Here is a 20,847-nt window from a genome sequence, read left to right on the forward strand (position 1 = left end):
CCGCCCCGCACTCACCGCCGGTCCCCGCTCCGCCGGCAGCGCCGCCTCCATCCCCCGGCACCCCCCGCGCTGCCCGTGCCCGTGCGGCGGCCGCGCATGCGCAGAGCGCGCGGCAAGATGGCGCTGCTGCGGCAGGCGTACGGGGCGCTGTTCCGCCGCACCTCCACCTTCGCCCTCAGCATCGTGCTGGGCGCCGTCCTGTTCGAGCGCGCCTTCGACCAGGGCGCCGACGCCATCTTCGAGCACCTCAACGAGGGGGTAAGGAAGGGTGGGGACGCGCCGCGGGCCCGCCCGGGGCTTAGGCCTGGGCCTGAAGGTCAGCGCGGCCCCGCCTGGGCCCGCACCCCGGGCTGTCCCGGCTCCCCGGGCGGAGCGCGGCCTTGCCTTCCCGGGGAGGCCCCGAGCGCCGCGGGGCCTGTCAGAGGAGGCTTTACTGGTGTTTCCATGCGCTTTTCAGCGGTGCCCAGTGACAGGGTGAGGGGCAACGGGCACAGACTGAAGACACTGAGAGAGCTGGGGCTGTTGAGCTGGAGAAGAGAAGCTGAGAGGGATCTGATCAATGGATCAATAGCTCAGGGTGGGTGTCAGAGGATGGATCAGACTCTGTTCAGTGGTGCCCAACGCCAGGGTGAGGGGCAACGGGCACAGACTGAAACACAGGAGGCTCCATGTGAACATGAGCAGAAACTTGTTTGCTGGGAGGTGCCAGAGCCTGGCCCAGGCTGCCCAGAGCGGGTGTGGAGTCTCCTTCTGTGAGACATTCAAACCGCCTGGACCCACCTGTGTGATCTGCTCTGTGACCCTGCGTGAGCAGGGCTGGGCTGGGGATCTGCAGAGCTCCTGCAACCCAGCCAGCCTGGGGTTATTCCGTGTGTCGTGGTGGTTCTGGTCAGGGCTTCAGTGTGTTCTAAGGCTTCTGTGGCTGTGGAGTAACTGGGGAAAAAGTATAAAAAGGGGTGGAGTGCAGGAAGGTTAAAATGCATTGAGCTTGCTCTCTAGGTCCATAGTCGTTCATCTTCCCAGTCTGCCTGGAGCACAGGAGGGTGACAGCTGGGGACGGGCAGTGCTGCTGCTGTGCAGGGGAACAGCATCTGCCATCTCGGGTGTGAAAGTGAGATGAGAAAGGTCAAGTTGGCTTTATATCTCTACAACTGCCTGGAAGGACGTTGTAGCACGGTCTCTGCTCCCCAGGAACAAGCACCAGGAGCAGAGGAAACGGCCTCAAGTTGCGCCAGGGGAGGTTGAGGTTGGATGTGGGAACAATTTCTTCCCCAAAGGGCTGTGGGGCATTGGAACAGGCTGCCCAGGGCAGTGCTGGAGTCACCATCCCTGGAGGGTTGGACAGACGGACATGAGGTTCTCAGGACATGGGGCAGTGCCAGGGGTGGGTAGCAGTTGAACTCTATGATCTTGAGGGGCTTTTCCACCCAAAATGATTCTAAGTAGAGCTGTGACACGATAACTGTCTGGATACTGAGTCACACGGGCAGGTGATATAACGGCTTCCAGGGCCAGATGAGGTGATGCAGCACATGCCCTAAGAAAAGGCAGACGGTGCTGGAATTTCCATCTCGCAGACAGTACAGAAAATACTCAGTGTGTTTCACATTCCCACCTGCAGCACAGCGATTCCCTTCCCTGTCCTGCAGCTCCGATGTGCCTTGGGTCTCTCGGGGCACCCAGGACACAGTTTCACAGGGGAGCCAGCTCATCTGAATGGCTTTGATGCTGCAAAGAGCTGCCCCGCACCTTCCCTGACTGCAACAGCTGCTCTTTGCCTTCTGAATCAGGTTGTGAAACCAGCGGAAAGCTGATACCACACGAGGTGACAGCCGCAACACCTTGAAGTCACTCACCAGGGGCTGGGTGAGCTGAGAGAATACAGTAAAGACCAAGAGCAGGGTCCCTGTCTCCTTTTTAGCAACAGTAACTTGTAAAACTCACTTAAAACCACATTTGAATGTCAGCACACAACTCCTTTTTTTAATTGTAGCATTTTATATACGTTAATGTTTCTTAAGCAGGATTTGAGAACAGAATTGTGGAGAATGGGAGCTTGTTTTTGAAACTCTATTGTGTACATCAAACAGCACAGCACACACTGAATGGCGTTTCCCTCAGTCCCGCCTGCGCCAGCAGATATCGGTGCCTGGAGCAGGATTGTTTTCTGCAGCCCATGTCTCCGGGAGCAGAAATGCTCCCCCGGCCCGAGCGGAGATAATCTGTGGCTCCCGGGCACAGGGGCTGCGGGACAGCAGCAGTTCCCTCCTGTTCTGCTCTGAAAGCCCAGGAGTCCCTGTGCCGCCTGCTCCGCGGGCAGGGCGAGCGTGGGCTGGGGCTCTCAGCTGCCATTGCTGTTCCTCCCGCATCCCTCGTGCGGGACTCGCTGCGGCAGAGCAGGGTGAGCCCCGGGCAGCAGGGACACACGGGGTGACAGTTCCCAGCCTGCCATGGATCCTGCTGGTACCCGCACACGTGTTCTACAAACTGTTCTCTCCCCTCTTGCTCTTGGGCAAAGTGTTCATGGTAGCTTGCATTTTAAAGTGAAACTTTATCCCAGGACCACTTAAAAACTAAGATCACTGTTTGTTTTTTTGTTTTACATCCAGAAACTGTGGAAACACATCAAGCACAAGTATGAGAACAGTGAAAACTGAAATGCTCAGCAGCAGGATCCAGCCTGGGGTGGCAAAAGACGCCGCAGAGAAGGATCCGCTCTCCTGAAACTGGTTGCATCAAAATGGGAATGGATTCCTGATCGAACAGCTCCGAGGCAGGTTATATCAGCCACCTACTGATATGATGTAAGCCCAGATGGACTCAAGGAGTTCTGCTGCTGTACTCAAACTTACTGCGTTAAAATAAAACATTCTTGGTCCATGTCTCCACTTTGTGTTCCCCTGATTTACCCCTTGCCCTGCTCGTAACTTCATATCTAGGAGACAGGACGCTTCAGTAGGGCCCTGTACCGCAGCTTCAACATGCTGTAAGAAATCAAACTATTTTTGAGATAATGTGAAAGACTTGAAAGCATTTATACAGCTAGAGGTTGCTGCCACTGCTGACAGGAACTGAGCAGAGGGGTGAGGAGCTGCCTGCATGCTCCAATCTTGTCCAAAGAAAAGGGACTTGAAATCATTTACATCTTTGATGCAGGTTCCTAGCCCGTCATCCTGCTGCAGCACAGATGCTGCTGCCGGCCCTGCTGTTACCAGTGCGAGAAGTGGGTAAAGGGATTGATAGATGGATAGATAAATGGACAGACAGACTGATTCAGACCAGACATGAGGAAGAAATTGTTGGCCTGAGGGTGGTGAGAGCCTGGCCCAGGTTGGCCAGAGAGGTGGTGGCTGAACCATCCCTGGAGACATCCCAGGCCAGGCTGGACGGGGCTCTGAGCAACCTGAGCTGGTGCAGATGTCCCTGTCATGGCAGGGGGGGCACTGGGGGAGCTGGGGAGGGCCCTTCAACACAAACCATCTGTGATTCTATGGATGGACAGATAGATGGACAAATGGGTAGATGGATGGATGCCTCACCCCTGCAGGTGAGCGCTGGTGTGAGCCCATCAATCTGGGCTGAAAATGGACATTGTGTATAATTCCAGCCTGTCCAAAACCTACCGAATGGGATGTTGATCTTTCTGAGCTATTTCTGCACCTTCTGGCTCTTTGAGTGGCTTGAGGGGCAGAACAGTCTTACCTTGTACCCTCCCAGCTGCTCTATCCCATCCCGGGGAGCTGCTGGGGGTCCCTGTGCTCTGCCCACCCCCGCTCCAGCCAGAGGGGAAGGAACAGGTTCTCTTCAAATTCTCCACAACCTCACTGAACAGTCCATCCCTGCTCTCAGCGGCCCTTTCAAACGCATCTTCCCTCCCAGGAAAGGGCTGTTTGGATCCTGTTGGAGGTAACGAAGCAGTTAATTACTCTGGGCTCTCTGGTGGCTGTGGGAAGATGTGGCTGAGTGACTCCTGCTCTTCCCTCTTTCCCAGCCCAGAAGCCGTGTCTCTCCCTCCTCACTATATTTTCACTAATAAGGAGGAATTTGAGCAATGGATGAAGGAGAGAAAATTAGAGCCAGCACTAATGAAAGCAGCTTTATTGGGTTTGCAAATAGGTGTCAGGAGTAAAACATTAAGAACACAAAGAGGACTTGAAAAACATTGTGCTTCTGTTTTTTGAGCAAAAAACAACTCCAGCTTTCACAGTCCCAGCTGTGCTTTTATAGAGATGCTTAAGAGCAATGGCTTAAGCTTTCTTGGGCTAATCTCGTACCATATGAGACCGCCTGCTTTACTACCAGCTCCGTCTGCAGCGCCGATAGCTTCACGCTGTGCTGAGCAGGTGATAGAGATTTGCAGCTTCTTAGAAGCAAGAACTAAAGATGAATACGGTATTAAGCAGGGGGAGAAGCATTAGAGTGGGCTGGCAGAGAGTAAATGAAGCTGTTAGTGCAGAGAACAGTAGCTGCACAAGAGTGGAGTTAGTTATCCTGGCAGATGATTTCGCTTGACAGATTTGGGGAAGTTGGTAAATGTAATTCCCTTTTTCCTACGTGTTGTTGGGGGTTTGAGCTGTCCTGATACACAAAGAAATGGGGCTCACAGCACTCAGGACTTCATCCCATCTGCAGAATGGTGACAGCCATTTCTACTCTTCCCAAAGCAGCCCCAGCAGTGTCTGGCAGCAGCTCTGATCCTACAGCCCCTGGTCCCGCCCTCTGCGTAAAACCCGGCAGCACCGGCCGTCTCACGGCGCTCGTTGCCAAAGCGCTGCAGCGCTCCAAGGGGAGAGTCACCCTGGAACCGGAGCTCGAACGCTGCGCAACCCAGGGCTGATCGCTCAGCGTGGAGATCACAACGGTAGCACTTGCAGTACTAGAAAAATAAAAACAAACAAAAACCCCAACCACATGTGATGGTGGTGCGGAGATGGCACGCGGAGCAGATTAACCAAGCCAAGCCTACTTGTTTACTTGAAAGTTCATCTCCACGATGGGGACAGCACTGCAATAACGTGCTGCTGCTCCGTGACAGCAGCAACCGCAACAGTTTTACCACCAGCTGCCGGCAGATACTCCAGGCTCGCGTAAGCATTTGAGCGCCTCACAAACAGAGTACAAAGCAAACTCAATTTGTGTGTCTCTTTGCACAGGGAGCAACTGCAAACAAGAGACAGCGCTTGGGAGAAGCCCCTTCAGCAACTACGAACTGTTTACTATGATCTCCTGGCATTCCCGACAGCAAACACAATGACGAGGGCAGTTCTGCTCCAGTGTGACAAGTTGTTGAGGAGGCAGCTCGCGGGGACTCTGCCCCTGCTGCCTTCCCCGCCCGTTTCCATCCCTGTCATCCCTGATTTTCCAGGATCTTTAGTCTCGGTGGCTGCGGCCAGATCTCATCACACTAAACCAACGCGGAACAGCAAGTGAATTCAGTGCCTGCAGACACAGCGCGTTAAAAGGCTTGTTGAGATTTTTCCAACTTCAAGATCGATACGGTCTATAAGAGCCTAAAGCACCAACTGAAAGATTGAGATCTTTTATTTGCACATTGTTTTCACACACCTCACTCGAGGGACGAGAATGGATGATAAGGTGTTCATTCACCTAACTCCCCCGGGTGGCTGTTGGCAATGGGAAGAGCCCAAGCACTTTCCTATCGTCCTTGCGGCTGTGCCGCAGGATAAGGCATTTGAGCGGAGCAGAAGGCCGCGGGGGCCGCTCCAGGGAAGTTTCGCTCTCAGAGCCGCCCGCTGCGGGGGCTGAAAACCCACATGAGTGATGGAGAGGGCGCAAGGAGCAATACGAAAATAAAAATCTCCGAATTATAAATAGTACAAAAGGAAGCGAACAGCTGTGCAGCCTGTCCGCTGCAGGTGCGGTGCAGCCCGCTGTCGTACGCACATCTCCATGAACTGCCGAGCAGCTGGGGTCTGCCTGGAGGGCAGTTCCTTCCCCATAAGGGGCTGCCCCACCAAGGTGTGCAATTCCACGTGAGCTGAAGCGTCAGGTATTGAACCACGACAACCAGTCCCCCGAGCACAGCGAGTGCTGAGGGAATAAAACACAACCACGTCCTCCCAGGCAGAGGACTGGGGATGACGCCACCCGGGCTGAGTCTTTCAGGAAGGAATCATGCCTTTATTCCGCTTTCTGTCGGCCAGGGCTCGGCGGTTGTGGTTGGCTCTTGTGCTTTTGTTTGCCTCCTTCTTCCTTCGCTCCTGCACCGTCTCCCAGTTCTGTCCGTGTCCCTTCGCGTTCCCAACGACGGCAGAGCTGTCGTGCTTGTGCCTGGGGTACACAGAGAAAGGACATTACGACGAGGACACTGCACGCTTGGGGGACAAAATATACAGATCCTGACAAAAGACGTGAGTTCAGCTGTCAGGCCTTGAGCCTCAGCTCATCCCAGCTCTGTGGGGCTTCGGCAATAGCTGAGTACCAGCATCAGCCACACAACAACTCTGTCCTTCTACACACTGTCAGCTAAAACCAGCTGTTAAACTGTCCTGAAACCCTGTGGGAGATGCTCAAGCTCTAGGAAGCCGTGCTCTCTCAGATCCCAACATGCACGGGCTGAGAGTTGCGTGTTCAGCCTGGAGAAGAGAAGCTCCAGGCAGACCTTATTGTAGCCTTTCTGTACTTAAAAGGGGCCCATAAGAAAGATGGGGACAGACTTTCGAGCAGGGCCTGTTGCGATAGGACAAGGGGTGTTGGTTTTAAACTAAAGGAGGGAGATTCAGGCTGGACATGTGGAAAAAATTGTTTGTGCTGAGGGTGGTGAGAGCCTGGCCCAGGTTGGCCAGAGAGGTGGTGGCTGAACCATCCCTGGAGACATCCCAGGCCAGGCTGGACGGGGCTCTGAGCAACCTGAGCTGGTGCAGATGTCCCTGCTCATGGCAGGGGGGGCACTGGGGGAGCTGGGGAGGGCCCTTCAACACAAACCATTCTATGCTTTTATGTGCCTAACCATTTGACGAGAGAGCACGATGAGCAGTGAAGTAAAAGTTGGGTGAGGAAGTTCCCACCACCGTGGTGGTGACCCTGATGCACAGGAATGTTAAGGAGCAGGTATATCCTCAGCAATTCAGGGTCAGCAGCAGAACACTCGCTAAGCACAGCAGAACACGGCTTCCCCCGCAGAGGGAGGTGCTCACTCACCCCTTCCTCGCGAGCTGCGCCAGCCGCCGGGCTTCAGCTCTCTCACGCAGCACGGCCGGGTCCTGCACAAAATGGTCCTACCGAGGGCAGAAAGGCAAGAGGTCAGTCAACTCAACAGCATCGCACAAAGGGCTCGAGCAGAAGGTGGTTCTGTCAGACCAGGCAACAGAGTCAATCTGTTGTTTATTATCTGCTGGCTGAGCCAGCGGGATTGGTGTCAAACTCTAAACCCCAAACCCAGCAGAAAACCTGAGAATTCTTCCCACATCCCACCTCTACCAGCAAGAACATCACTATTTCCAGAATATCCACAGCAACAGAGCGCTGGTGACTCTCAAAGTGTTCTGCTGGTATTGTCTGCCTAAGGAATAAAGGAGGTTAAAGCTCTCCATGGATAAGTGTCACTGTTCCAGCACGGTTACCCTAGGAAGCAGCGGACAGCTGTATTTAGGTACATTTCACAACCTGCAGAAGCAGCCGCTTGGAAAAGCAGCTCAAGCTCCACCCAACTGTTAAAAGACTGACCCTCTGAAGGAGGAAACCTGCTCCACATCACCTCTGCCAAACACCAGCACGTGAAGCAGAGAAGATGGATGGTCAATCTTAAAGCAACTCCAATTGCAAGCTAAACGTCACCTTTGCTCTTTCCTTTTCAGCTTCTTCCTCCTCCTCCTCTTCATCCCCTTCCTCTTCCTCCTGCCCTTCTTCTTGTCCTTTTGGTCTCAAGACTTGAGGGATTGTGAATGGCCTGAAAATTAAGGCACAAAGTCAGCAAACAGTACAGCCAGAAATGTTTCACTGAACAGCGGAGCCTTTTCGCTTTGCATCATATCTTCCAAAAATGAGGAGCTAGAAATTTCATGGGCTTGCTGCTTCTCCTGAAGAAAGAAAAAAAGAAAAGCAAAAGAAAAAAAAAGACCTGGTAGCTAATGACACATTTACTATGGGCAATTAAACACAGATGTTCTTCACTGGGGAATGTTCACTATGATGTTGTTACTGAAAATAATAATAGTTAAGAAAAAGGAGCAGGTCAGGAAAAACCTGAAAGCTCACAAAGAATTCATCTGAGGAAACAACTGCTTCGTGGGGAGAAGGGGACCGGGCAGAGCCCCAAGGTGCCAGTGAGGAGTAAAGCTGCTGGGTTCAGCTCACCGGGGAGGGAACGGCATCGGTACAGGGAACCCTCAGCCTTCCAACCCAAACTCCCACAGAAACGTGAATGCCCAGCAAGTGCTGTGCTCTAAAACCACCGCAACTGGTCAATGGTTCCACTGCTGTGCCCCAGTTTCATACTGGGAGAAATTCGTCAAGCTTTATGAATCACCCTGAACACGCAGAGCAGCCAAGGGCCTGGGGGGTAGAGGTGGAATTCAGCACATGCCTATAGCTCTTCTTTAATATATATATGTGTGTGTGTTTAAATGGTATTGGAATTCAGATGCACCATTCCACTGTCAAAGAAATAAGTGTAAGACTAGAAAAGCCTTGGTTACTTCAAACCTTTAGATCTGGTTTTAAGCAGTAACATCCACTAATTGTTGCCACTGCCTCTCTAGGAGCACGAGCACCTGAAATAGGGAAAAGGCCCGAGTGCTGCGCTGGTACAGGCAAAGCACAAAAAGGACTTCAATGGAAGCCTCGCCACGCTTTAGAAAGGAAAAAAACACAAATGGGACAAAGGAACCACAAAGGTGCATTTTGGTTTGAAGTTAGAGATGGTGGCATCTTCACAATACATCAGAATTTAACAGGCCACTGTCAGAAATGTTAGAACAGCTTTTAAAACATCTCTAGCTCTTATTTCTAAAATAAATATTCTACAATTCCCATCCTCACCCATGCTGGACCCAATTCCAGGTGTAAGCACCCCAAGGTGTCAGAGGGAACTGGCAGGGAACAGAAATCCCCTTGTAGGGTTCCCAGTTTTGAAGGTTTCCTTTGCTAACCAACCACTTCACGTTGCCCAGCTATACCTGTTATTTAAGACAGCCCATTTTCCTCCGCTGTGGGACAGTTTTCTATCAGCACAAGCACTGTTGAGTGCAAGTTTCTACACGACGGCAAAGCCTCCTCTGAGGTTTGTTGATCAATTGAGGCAATGGCCAAGCCCTGCAGAGCCCTGCAACGCTCCCTACCAATGAGAGAGAGACCCAAATCTCCCTCCTTTCACATCACAGAGAAAACAGAAGATAAATGAGCGGTTTGAAGGATGCACATTCCCTCTGAGAAACAGCCCAAACCCAGCGCCGAGCAGGTTTGTGTGAGCCAGGTGGTGATTCCCATCACAGCACCTACCTCCTGCTGATCAGCTCATCATCCGAGTCAGCATCGTTTGCCCCCACTTGGTTTCCATCATAGGTGTCATCGTACTCGTCCTCGTAGTCCTCCCTGTAGAGCTGAGCTCCTCCCGGCTGCACAGGAACCTCCTCCACGACCACGCTGTACTGGCTGTAACGCTCCCTCTGCTCAGCAACCAGGCGCTTGTCGTTCAGCAAACTCCTCGTCGTGTCCTTCTCCCTCCTGCGCTCCCCAGCACGGGAAGGAGAGGCAACACACAACCATAGAATCATTTTGGTTGGAAAAGCCCCTCAAGATCATCAAGTCCAACCATAACCCACCCCTGTCCCTGCCCCATGTCCTGAGAACCTCATGTCCGTCTGTCCAACCCTCCAGGGATGGTGACTCCAGCACTGCCCTGGGCAGCCTGTTCCAATGCCCCACAGCCCTTTGGGGAAGAAATTGTTCCCACATCCAACCTCAACCTCCCCTGGCACAACTTGAGGCCGTTTCAAGGGCAGTATGTAAAGATCTCTGTAAGTTACTTTTTCCCCTGTCAGTAAGTGGAAGCTGAAGTAACACAAGCGCTACTCACACCTACCTGTTTTACTCCAATTTATAACAGGGCTGTTTGGCTACTAAAAAACCAGCCACTCCTGGCTTGGAAAAGTCATTTTTAAAACAGAAGCCCAGCAAGATTCCACAGCAGCTAAGAACACGAATTGGAGACCACTGTTGTCATTGCAGCCAGAACACAAGCTTTTACAGGAAGCCAAAGCAATTATACTCAAGCTGAAATTTGGCCAAAATCCAGACGACAACAGAAGCGCCATGAATTCCAAATGGTGAGTTGGTAGGAAGAAGACTTGGGTCTCCGGAGGGCTGTGCAGGGCACGGTGCTCTCTAACACCCCGCAGCAGGATCATCTCACCGCAATCACTTTTGCAATCACTGCAAATCACAGACCTGATTGTCAGTAACCGCCGCACGGACACGCGTGTTCCTGGAGCCAAGAACCACAGCTTACAAATGGGAGATGGAAAATACGAATGGAGGCAGAGAAAGCACAAATTACCAGTGCAGCAAGTAAGGATCAGAGTGAGCACAACTAACACTGAAAAGAACAAACCAGAGTAGACCGGTGATTTTGATTCAGCCTCAAAGCACTGCGTGTAGATATTTTTTAATTTAGGACCTAAGTCAATTACAGCAATTTTAAAGAAGGGAAGATAAAATTTTGATAGAGGTATTAAAAAAGCGGCCAGAGATGCTGTGTCTCCAGCTGCACAAGCGTAAACTCTTTAAGTCTCATTTTTCAGACTGGCCAAGTATACACTTCCAGCAAAGCAACAAGGGATTCCCCTGTTAAATATTCACGGGACAATGTGCAGCCCTCAGAGTCGAGGAGGAACACGGACCAGCGCTCTGCCTGGCATCCGGACGTTACCGGAGAAAGAACCTGCCCAGGGCAGGCGGTCGGTGACTCGAGAATGGACAGACCTGGGTGATGTACCTGCCAGAAGTGGGGAAGTGATGTAAACAGCCTGATTTTCACAAAGGATCTGAAAGCTCCGTAACCCTGCGGCAGATGCGGTTCCTCCCCGGGTGACTCGCTGTGACTGCACACACCGCTCGGCTACTCTTCTGGTGGTTTTTAGCGTGAGACTGAGCAAAGTATTTGGTAACTGTTTCCTGTCGAGCTGGTCTGATGATCGCAGAGGAGCTGCAGCGAAATGTCTCAGCCACCAATTCCAGGAAAAACAGTGGGATAATCCCTCTGGTCCTGCAGTGTTCAGGACACACTCCGACTTCAAGAGCCAGATTCAGCGTGCAATTACGGCTGGACAGGCACAGACAAGTGGGATCGCTTTTCAGGATCAGCAAAGAATATATATGTGTTATATATGTTCACTTCCCTGTGCTTGTTCCCCTCCTCATCCTGGTGTGGCTTTTTCTCTTTCCCATTAACCGGCCCTGCCCCAAACTGCTCGTGCTTTTCCGCAGCGCAGTGGGACCCATCCTGCTCTGGCAGCACCATTGCCACATCACAACAGCACTAAACGCAAGTGGAATTCGGTGAGCAAGAGATTTTAAGAAGAAGAAAAAGAAATTATATAGTTGAAATCCAAAGCAGATCTCAAACTAGGCTGGGAGAGCTCTGTCAGCCCAGCGCTTAGGCAAAACATCGGGTTTCTCGCTTGTGGGACAAGGAACTTGTGCTTTTAGTGCTGAAAGGACACGTTTCATACTTCTGGTGTTCTGAATGTTAAATTCTAGAGAGCAAGGCACTATAAATTATCCTTTGATTTAGTTGGATATGGCAACTTTGGGCGTAGGGTGTATGTTGCTGATCCCAGCTACTTAAGTACAGGTTTTAAAAACGACTCCAAACGTAACTGATGTGTCTGGAGTCCTGCAGAGAGTGCTCTCTGCGTAACAACTGCTTTTAAACCACGACACAGCCTGAGGGAGGCCAAGAGACACCAGAGCAGCGGCACTGAGAGGAGGATAATCCCAAGAGGTCCCTGAATGGTAGAGCAGATGAGACAACTGCGTTCTCAGGGAGCGGTGTCACCACCACAGAGCAGACCCAGCCCCCCTGCCCGCAGCTGGGGGGCAATGCTGTGGGATTAGGCTCCCAACACCCAGCTCAGGGATGACTTAACTTCCGAAGCTCTGGAAGTGATCACAAAATCATTTTGGTTGGAAAAGACACTCAAGATCATTGAGTCCAATCACTAACCCACGTCCCTGAGAACCTCATCTACACCAATCTATCTGCAGAGGGAGCTCCTGGCAGGGTTATTCCGAGCACTGGACGTGCTGTGCTGGACTCGGGCAGCGCTCTCTGGCCTTGTCCAGCCTCCACAGCAGCTACTCACATGTGCAAAACTTTGGGAAGTGGAAGATAACTGAGCTCACCTGTGCAGAAGGCTCCTGCTGCACGCCAAGCAAGACAACGTGCCAAGGAGAAAGAAGAGAGAGAACGCCTCTGAATTCTTAGCTATGGAGGCTCCAAAAGTCATTGTCTTGGCCAGAGAGAAGAGAAATTATTTTCTTGCCTAGCTGAGCCAATATAAGCACTATAGCAGTGCCGCTGAAACAGTCCAACAGGATTGCGGACAAAAGTGGTTTTCTCCTGAGAGTTTGATGCAGCTTTGCAACCAAAGCCTTGACTGGGAGCTCCCAGGGCCATGCAGCTCAATCTCCAGCCAGACTTTTACTTACATTCTGTGTAAATACATACTAACATAAAGATTGGATGTGGTTGACCTGCTTCAGGTTCTTTTTAAGCGCTTTCTCTAACCAGCCATGTTGTAGATAGAGCTGCCAGCAACAGGAGCCAGCAGGACAAAGCCCCAACCTCCGTTCGCACAGTGTGGCACAGCACAACGCGCCAACCTAAGGGGAAAGCAAGGGAAATGTTCTTCTGCAGGGAGCTTAGAGCAGCAGGAACAACAAAAGTCATCTAAGCCACTGAGTGTTATCAGATTTTGAAGCAGATAGACATTGAAGCTTCACTTGGATCTAAACCAAATCGTTATTTATCCCCAGTTCTGAGTCACAACACCAGGCTCACAGAGGTGGCTGCTTTTCAAGGTTTGCTGTTCGGTACGAATTTAACGTTAAGACCAAGAAGCAAGAGCTTGACATCACAAATGAGCTTGACAGGGATCTCTAGCAGCATACTGAGGAAAGCCAATTAGGAAGAACACTGCCTGAGACCAACCCCCTAATAATATTTCATTTTACTTTCCCATAGAAACAGGTGGGAAACATCTTTGATAAGCCTCGCTGCCCCCTGCCAAGAAATTCCTGCAGGAGGTTTGTGCGAGAAACAAATTTGCAGGTTCGCAGAGGTTTATTCTGCTTGACAGACAGGGTTAATTGAGGGTGCACGACACTCACCGCTTGCCTTTTTGGATCCGAGAAACATCCACCGAATCCCTACTGAAAACATCAAACTCATCATTCTGGAAAACATTACAGCGAGAAGTGACGAGAGGAGTAGGGTCTGGCTTCAGCTGCCTGTTAAAACAAATAAGGGAGAATCAAACCAAAGGTGAACTGAGGAAGACCACGTCCTCTCCTTCCTAAACCCTTGGTTTCTTCTTTCTCAAAGTCACCCCCGGCATGCTGAGATCCTCATCGTGGTGCTGCACGATGGGGTCACAAATTGCTGTCTCTTCATCTCGCAGCCGCACTATAGTACGTGCACGACCGCTGCATGGCATTGGTGTAAGATAAAAAGCAGGTTTGGAAGCTTATTGTTGGGAAACTAGAGCAACTTACGGAAAGCAAGAAGAAAATGCATCTGTTCATTTAAGAATCAGTAAAACTGTGCAGGAGCGTGGAATATTCAACAGCCTGGCTGCTCTCAAAGCGGTGACTCAGTAAAGCCAAACACTAAGTGTGATGCATTACACGCCGGAAAAAATTCCAGTAATTTGCCGCTGTTGGTTTCAGGACATTTATCTCCCTATGGTTCCTTCTTAATTCTTTCTCAGAGTTCCAGGTTTATGTTTGTTCAACTTACAAGTCAAAAGACCATTATTTTTGCATTTGTTTTGTTGGTGCTGTTAGCTCAGCTGGGAATGTGAAAGCGCTGCTGAGCTCACTTCTAAAATCAGCAGTGATCAGAATTCTACATTCGCTATTGAACTGAACGTTTTGTTTCAAGATGTAAGAGGCAGGAAAAAACCCAGCCGTATCTTCTGTAACTGCTGGTTCTGCAGAAAAACCCAACCTTCCCAAGGCCCACCCCGCACCGTTTGTGCCAAATTCAGCAGATCTGGCTGGGAGAGCGTGAAGATTGTTGCAGAACTAAGAATTTTACATTATTTTTTCTGATAAAGATGCTTTCCTTTTTTAATGCAACAATGAGACAGTCTGCCCGTTCCTCCATGAAATGTGAGCGAGCAGCACATTCACATCCTGACGCGCAGTCGGAAACTGCTGTTGCAGCACAAACACGCTGGCAGCTGCAGGCGAACTAAACCAACTCAATTCCACTGCCAGCGATAAACCCACAGCCGCTGTAACCTGGGGAAGCGAGCGAAAGCCGGGCAAGTTTGTCAGGGAGGAGATAAAAATGGACCTGAACTGCTAGTTCCAATCCCACTCTGGTTTAACTTCAGTTGCAAGAGAGTAACCTTCCAGATACAGGTTGAATTTCAGCTGGATTAGCCCCTCTGAAGACGCCCCTTCCTGCAGGACAGCCGGGTTTTTAACACCTCTGACCCTGTTCTCCACAGCAAAGTAACATTTGAGGGCAACACATTCAATCGCTCAGCTATGCCAGTGTCCCCATGGTGGAATTTTAATGGTTCTTATTGGAGTTTTTAATGTACAAGTATTTTTGTTCCCCCCATCAGCACCTGCTCTGCTGAAATGCTGAACACTGAACGTTCCAGTCCTCTGCAGGGACACAAAGAGGACAGAAATACAGTGGCAGATGGCAACGAGAAGCTCTCACTGCAGCCACCTACCCCAAGAAAACACACCTGCTTAGAGCTCTACAAGCGTCTAACCTGCAACATGAATGACACTAAATGACAACCCACAACTGAAAAAACAAAGGGCATTCAAAGCCATGCCAGCAGTTGTCCCACACCTTTGCATTGTTCGGTCCAGCTTATCCAAGCAGGGCACCAGTTTATCTTCTAGAATGTTGTTGATGACTTGCTCGGCGTTGTAGCTGTACTGTTCCAGGCAGGCCAGGATGAAGCCCTCGCCGAGGTCCGGCAGCAGATCCTTCACTTGGGAGATGAGGGAGTCCAGCTCCACCCCGGACACCTTGGCGAGGGGCGCAGCAGCCGCCCCGGCGCACTGCACACACCACACAGAACGGTGAGGGACGGCGGGCGTGCGCATGAGAAAAAGGGAAAGCAGAAGTCTGGGTTATCAGAATTTAAACACAAGAAGTCAAAGACTGAAGTGAAAAGACGAGAAATCAGCTTAGTTGTTTCTGCTACACAAGGGCTGAGACAGACTTGGGCACGCAACTGCTTTTGTCTGTCCCTGAGTCTCTTCCTCCAATAACATATGGATTTAAAAATAAGCACATGAACTACGGGGATCAAGTGTGGGATTTGAATAAACCACAGCAAGAGGAACCCAGGCCAGTGGGAGTTAGACACAATTTGCTCAACGATAAAGCCAGGATTCAGGTGTGGCTTTGTTTCTCATTTCACAAGGCACACAGAGCTGCACTGAAATCTAGCAAAGGCGAGAAATGAGACTCAGTCTCATGTAATCCCCAAACCCAAGCAAACCAATGCTCTCTTCACAGACAAATGAGGCAAGGACAGAAAGAGCAGAACCCAGTGCTACCCCCACCGCTCTACTCACCTCATCCTCTGACGCGTACGCAGCCCCGAGCTCTTCCCCGTCCTCGGCTGTGCTCTCCACTATCGCTGATGCTCCATTAGGTGCTGCTGGCGGTGCTGGATCTTTAACAACTTGTGCTTTTTTCCTGTCTACTCCTTCCCACGCACTTTCCACTGCGTGGAGGATGTAGGCTGTCCTGGTCTCATCTCTAAGACAACAGCATTAAGGCCATTTCTAGATGCAATATTCAGAACTCACCTTAGAATCAGAATAATTTCATTTGGAAGAGACCCTCAGGATCATCGAGTCCAACCACAACCCAACTTTAGCGCTAACCCATGTCCCTGAGAACCTCATGTCCGTCTGTCCAACCCTCCAGGGATGGTGACTCCAGCACTGCCCTGGGCAGCCTGTTCCAATGCCCCACAGCCCTTTGGGGAAGAAATTGTTCCCAGATCCAACCTCAACCTTCCCTGGCGCAACCTGAGGCCTTGAAGTAACTATGCAATTTTCAGTGGCTTCCAAGCCTGTGCCTACATTAACATTAACATTCCCTCCTTTCTTTTTTTAAGAGGAGACTTCCCATCACCCACTGCTAGTCCTGCAGCTTCACCAGCGGCAGCGACCCTGGCAATGCCACTGGTGTGAAGGAATCGAAGAGCAGCCAGGGCTGCAAAACGCCACAGTGACAGCAAAGGATACAGCGTGAAGGAGGCTTGTTGGAGCAGACTGACATCATCCTCGACAGGGAACAGCTCATCATAGTCACGGAGAAATCTGAAAACGCAGAAGTTTAATCAGTCGAACTCAAGAATAAATTACGGGCAGAGCAGCCACATACCACCATCCCTGCTGTGCTACTGCGACTCCCTCACCGCTCAGGTGGAAACACATACAAACCTCTCGCCCAATGCTGAATTCCAGCACGGGTTGCCGTGTCTGATTTTGTTCCCATCATACTGCAGCACCACTTCCCCCCAAGCCAGAGCCAGCTGCAATGCTCCCCGTGATGTCCAGACCCGTAACCCAGTGCCGCATTACAGAGAAAATATGGTTTATGACTTGAACATGACCAGAATGACAGCACCGTCAGCAGGACAAGATGGAATTCACAGTTCTGCCGCTGATTCGCTTTGCATCTTCAGCATCAGCACTTAATATCTGCCTGGTCTGGTCACCCCACTTGAAAAGCACAGATCAGTAATAACAGCCTAACTTGTCAAGGCTAATTGCTAAATTGCTATCCTCCACTTTGAAAGCCTGGATTAAAGAGAGTGAAGAATAACATTCTCCAGCGTCACGCAACATCCTCCTCATCTTTGCAATAAAGGCTGTACTGCAGCCTGAAATCCTCTCACAGCAGTTCTCCCAACTAGTTAGAATGATTTCTAACTCCCAAACGCATCGTAACGCCTCATAATAATGTCTTGGGCAATTCTGTTGTAAAGAATGGAAGAGGAGGGCAAGCTGACCCTCCCCTCGGGCCTTTCCGCCAGCCTCACCTCTTCTCCTGAAGCACCGAAGTGAAGATCTGTAGAAACTCCTCAATAAAAGGCTGAATGTTCTCACAGCTGCAGGAGACAATGGCACAACGGAGTGAAAACCTCAGTGCTGAGCACAATCTCCATATTCTGCCCCACGAGCCAAACCAGTCACACTCAAATCAAGGGGAAATCCCATTTGAAAATAGATTTCAGGCCACTTTTTGGTTTTCGCAGGGACAAAGGGTCAAATGGAAACAGGTTTCTTTTACGGCTTCAGCAAACATTTCACCCAGCTGGATTAAAGCTGTATCACAGTTAAAATTACAAGACTCAAAACAGACTTTACAAATCATAGTGAGATGCCTCAGACCTGCAATAAGCAGAAAAGGGCGTGTAGCCTTTTGTAATTGCACTCTTATTATATGGCTTGGGATTATAGCAGCGAACCTCCCAGAAAGTATGTGCTCACCTCTGTAAGAACATGTGCCAAAGAAACTCCTCATGCAACCTTTCGCTTTTAAGGCCTAAACCTCTCATTGGTGTGGATGCATCCAGCCTCCTGACGAGGCAGAACGCAGAACACTCTCTGTGGTAGGTCAGTGTTAAGAGAAAGGTATTTGTCTAGGAGCCAGATACATCGTTTGCACAGTAGCCTCGGCTCCCGTCAAACTGGCAATGAGGGTCTGGAGCTGCCCTTCACTACCTCTGAAGTATATATAATCCTTAATACTGTGGAGTCTGAACACGTTACATGCTTTAGTTCGTTTCTGCTTTCAATATTGCAGTGGGTACTGAAAGGCAACACTCAGAAAGCAAAGGTAGGGCAAGGCTGCTATTGCTCCTTTAAAGGCCGATTTACAGCATGGACTGGGTGAGAGTCTAGGTCACAAGGAAGCGAATCCAGGCCTCTCATAAGGAATTCCACCAACAGACCTTCCTCATCTCCTCAGCCAATTCTGATATCAAACCAGGGAAAAGAGTCAAGTGGAACAGGAGCTGCAGAGACCAGCGATTGACACAACCACCGAGTACAGGCGGAGAACAGCCCAAGGCTGACAGGCCTTCCAGTCCAGATCCAGGTTCTCAGCTCTGTCCTCAACATGCAGCACAATTTTGGGTTATTTCACTTCTCTTCATCTCTCCATTTTAAAATAAGGATAGTTATACTTGCCTCCACTTTGAGATTACTCACAGAGCTATCAGTTAACAATTTTCACAGTAGGAGCGTGGGTAGAACAAGGTAAAGGCATCAGTATCCAGATTTGAAATGCCTGTTTTTGGTAACCTATAACACTGCATCGCTTTTGCTGTGGTGTCTCAGTCAAGTTGCCTACACGCAGCATTAGAATTCACTACTTAGTCACAAACTGGGGTCAGAGAGCTTGTTGGACCACAGGTTATCGCTACACACAGCTCACCACACCAATTCAGGATCACACAGCGTCAGCTGGGACGCTCCCGCTGTGCGGGACTGCAGAGTTCTGAGCTCAGCCAAAGTCTTTGGCTCCAACCCCAACACAAATAGCAGCATCCGTTCATTTTCTGCAGTAAATCTGAACAAGAAGAAGGAATCTCCCCCGCAATGGCAATAACTGGCTAGAATCGCAGTGCCCGAGTGCCAATACCTGCTTTCTAAGATGGGCTGCAGACAGACTTGGTTTATTAGGATGTGAAAAGCTTCTATCATCTTCTTTCTGGAATGGGAAATTCTCCTCCACAAATCAGCAAAAACACTTGAGAGAGAGTAAAAGAACATACGGTTGGTGTCAGCACAAGAAATCTGCATCTTTAACACACCTTCGCTCCAGAGTTAACCCTCCAGAGGTGGCATTTGCATTAGCAGAATATTTGATTTGCTGTAAGAACCGGAAATTAGAGTCATTCCAGAGTCAATAAGGACAATCCACGCTCTAAACAAAGTTGGTCTCAATCCCCAGTTGTCCCAACAGCTAGATACATGGTATCTCAACCGTACCAGCACAGTCTGTGCCTTAAAATGAGACCGATTTATAGTTATCATTCATGTTTTCACACTTTGCTACAATATGAATGCATCTCCCATCAAGACTCTTCTTAGACAGCAGTGAAAGAAACTGTTAGTCACCCCACTGCCCAAGAAAATTTGGAATTAAAAAAGCTCTTTCTTCAGAGCTCCCTAAAGCAGCATAAAAAAAGAAGAGAGAAAGACTCTGCAGAGACGGGTAAAGCAGCATGAAGTGAATTTTTAACTAAGCCCTGCGAGACTTTTATTGAAAAGAAAACGCAAACCTTTGCAGAGATTCTCACCTGTTATCCTCATAATGCCTCTTCTTTATTGCAGATTCCAGCTCAGGAATTGCTAATTCATAAAATGAAGCTAATCTGCAGAAAAGGGTGAAAAGTGAGTAAGTGTCAGCTGAGGTTTCAAAAACCATTTGCTAAAAGACAAATCAAATAGTTAATTTCATTAAATTCTCACTAGCATTACACTTTAGCATTACCCTTTTTTGGTATTTGGTCCCTGAAACACAAGCAAATACACAAAGAGCAGCACTCTAAGGAAACCACCTGGGCGTCTTTGAAGACACAGGCATTTGAAAAGCATCACAACAGCAAAGAGAAGAACAATCTGCCCAACTGAGAAACATCCCAAACAAATCTGCACTCTGCAAAGAGCCGAGATGCTCAAGCTCATCTCCAAACGCCCCCTCCCACCCTGATATCCTTATGGCCCTATATCTGCTGTATGCTAAAAACTGGCTATGAAACAAGATATGATTTCCAACAAAACCCTACTGGTCTTGCTATTCATCTCTGCTCTAGGTGGGCATTTAGATGAAGCTGTCCAACATGCAGAAAGCCTGCGAGGATGTTTCAGTAGGATGGGGCAGGGGGGAAACAAAGGAAGTTTGTTTGCTCCGGTTTCACACTTTACATGCCAGGCAGCCCAGTGTCCCTTTTCTTGAGGGCCCGAGCACCAGGAGATGCAGAAAAACACCCTCACAGAGTAACAGCCTGTACTGCTCCAGTAGTGGCTGGATGTTACTGATAATGGTTTACAGCACTTGGCACAACAGCCAAGCAGAGGCTTCATTAGGAACATTACGTCCAAGTCTCCTATTAAGAGCCAAATATGTTAAATGAGTATCCTTGAGGCAAACGTAGCAGGAGCTGGCCGATACTTTCAGTCCAAAAGAGAAATCACCGAGTGCCAGCGAATTGAATCAGGCTCGCAGAGGTTCCAAAAAGATGACCTGTAAATCAGTTTTCCCTCCCCACACTCCGAGGAGCTGGTCATTATTGAGAAGTAATAAAAACGTTGCTGTTGTCCCACCGCACAGAGATCAAGACTATTTCAGCACATCTCTGACATCAGCAGTGGAACTAATAGCAAAGGCTTTCCTCCTCTGAGTAACCGAGCACACCAGCAGTGCTGCCTGCCAAGCCAAACAGCCACCAGCGGTCCCCAGTCTGCTCCTCTTCAATAACCACCTCCGGGACAACATCCACAGAGGACAGAGTTACTGTCAGTAACCCCAGAGCAGTGTTACTCAATCCCTAAACCACTGGCAGCTCTACGACTTCAGGGCTCTGCAACGCGATTGGAAACAAG

At 49.9% G+C, this 20,847-nt stretch overlaps 2 protein-coding genes across 4 annotated transcripts in view; one reads left to right on the top strand and one right to left on the bottom strand.

Moving 5' to 3' along the window:
- The first annotated feature begins 83 nt into the window (after nucleotides 1-83).
- Nucleotides 84-2,884, top strand: UQCR10 (ubiquinol-cytochrome c reductase, complex III subunit X). Its single transcript, XM_082066699.1, has 2 exons — nucleotides 84-258; nucleotides 2,610-2,884. Exons 1-2 carry the CDS (start codon nucleotides 97-99, stop codon nucleotides 2,655-2,657), a joined length of 210 nt encoding a protein of 69 aa, XP_081922825.1. The 5' UTR covers nucleotides 84-96; the 3' UTR covers nucleotides 2,658-2,884.
- A 2,639-nt stretch (nucleotides 2,885-5,523) lies between these two features.
- Nucleotides 5,524-20,847, bottom strand: part of ASCC2 (activating signal cointegrator 1 complex subunit 2) — a 28,006-nt gene continuing 12,682 nt past the window's right edge. Inside the window, exons 9-19 of one of the 3 annotated variants that reach the window (XM_082066321.1) lie at nucleotides 19,542-19,616; nucleotides 18,881-18,988; nucleotides 17,274-17,342; nucleotides 16,474-16,548; nucleotides 15,793-15,979; nucleotides 15,056-15,270; nucleotides 13,351-13,470; nucleotides 9,460-9,684; nucleotides 7,798-7,909; nucleotides 7,162-7,238; nucleotides 5,524-6,291 (exon numbers count right to left, since the gene is read on the bottom strand). In XM_082066321.1, the coding sequence (XP_081922447.1) occupies nucleotides 6,123-6,291; nucleotides 7,162-7,238; nucleotides 7,798-7,909; nucleotides 9,460-9,684; nucleotides 13,351-13,470; nucleotides 15,056-15,270; nucleotides 15,793-15,979; nucleotides 16,474-16,548; nucleotides 17,274-17,342; nucleotides 18,881-18,988; nucleotides 19,542-19,616 (1,432 nt within the window). In that variant the 3' untranslated portion in view covers nucleotides 5,524-6,122. The other 2 variants (XM_082066322.1, XM_082066323.1) reach the window with 2 other exon arrangements.

The sequence above is a fragment of the Streptopelia decaocto genome, assembly GCF_964273445.1.
Source record: "Streptopelia decaocto genome assembly, chromosome: 15".
Classification (NCBI taxonomy): Eukaryota; Metazoa; Chordata; class Aves; order Columbiformes; family Columbidae; genus Streptopelia; species Streptopelia decaocto.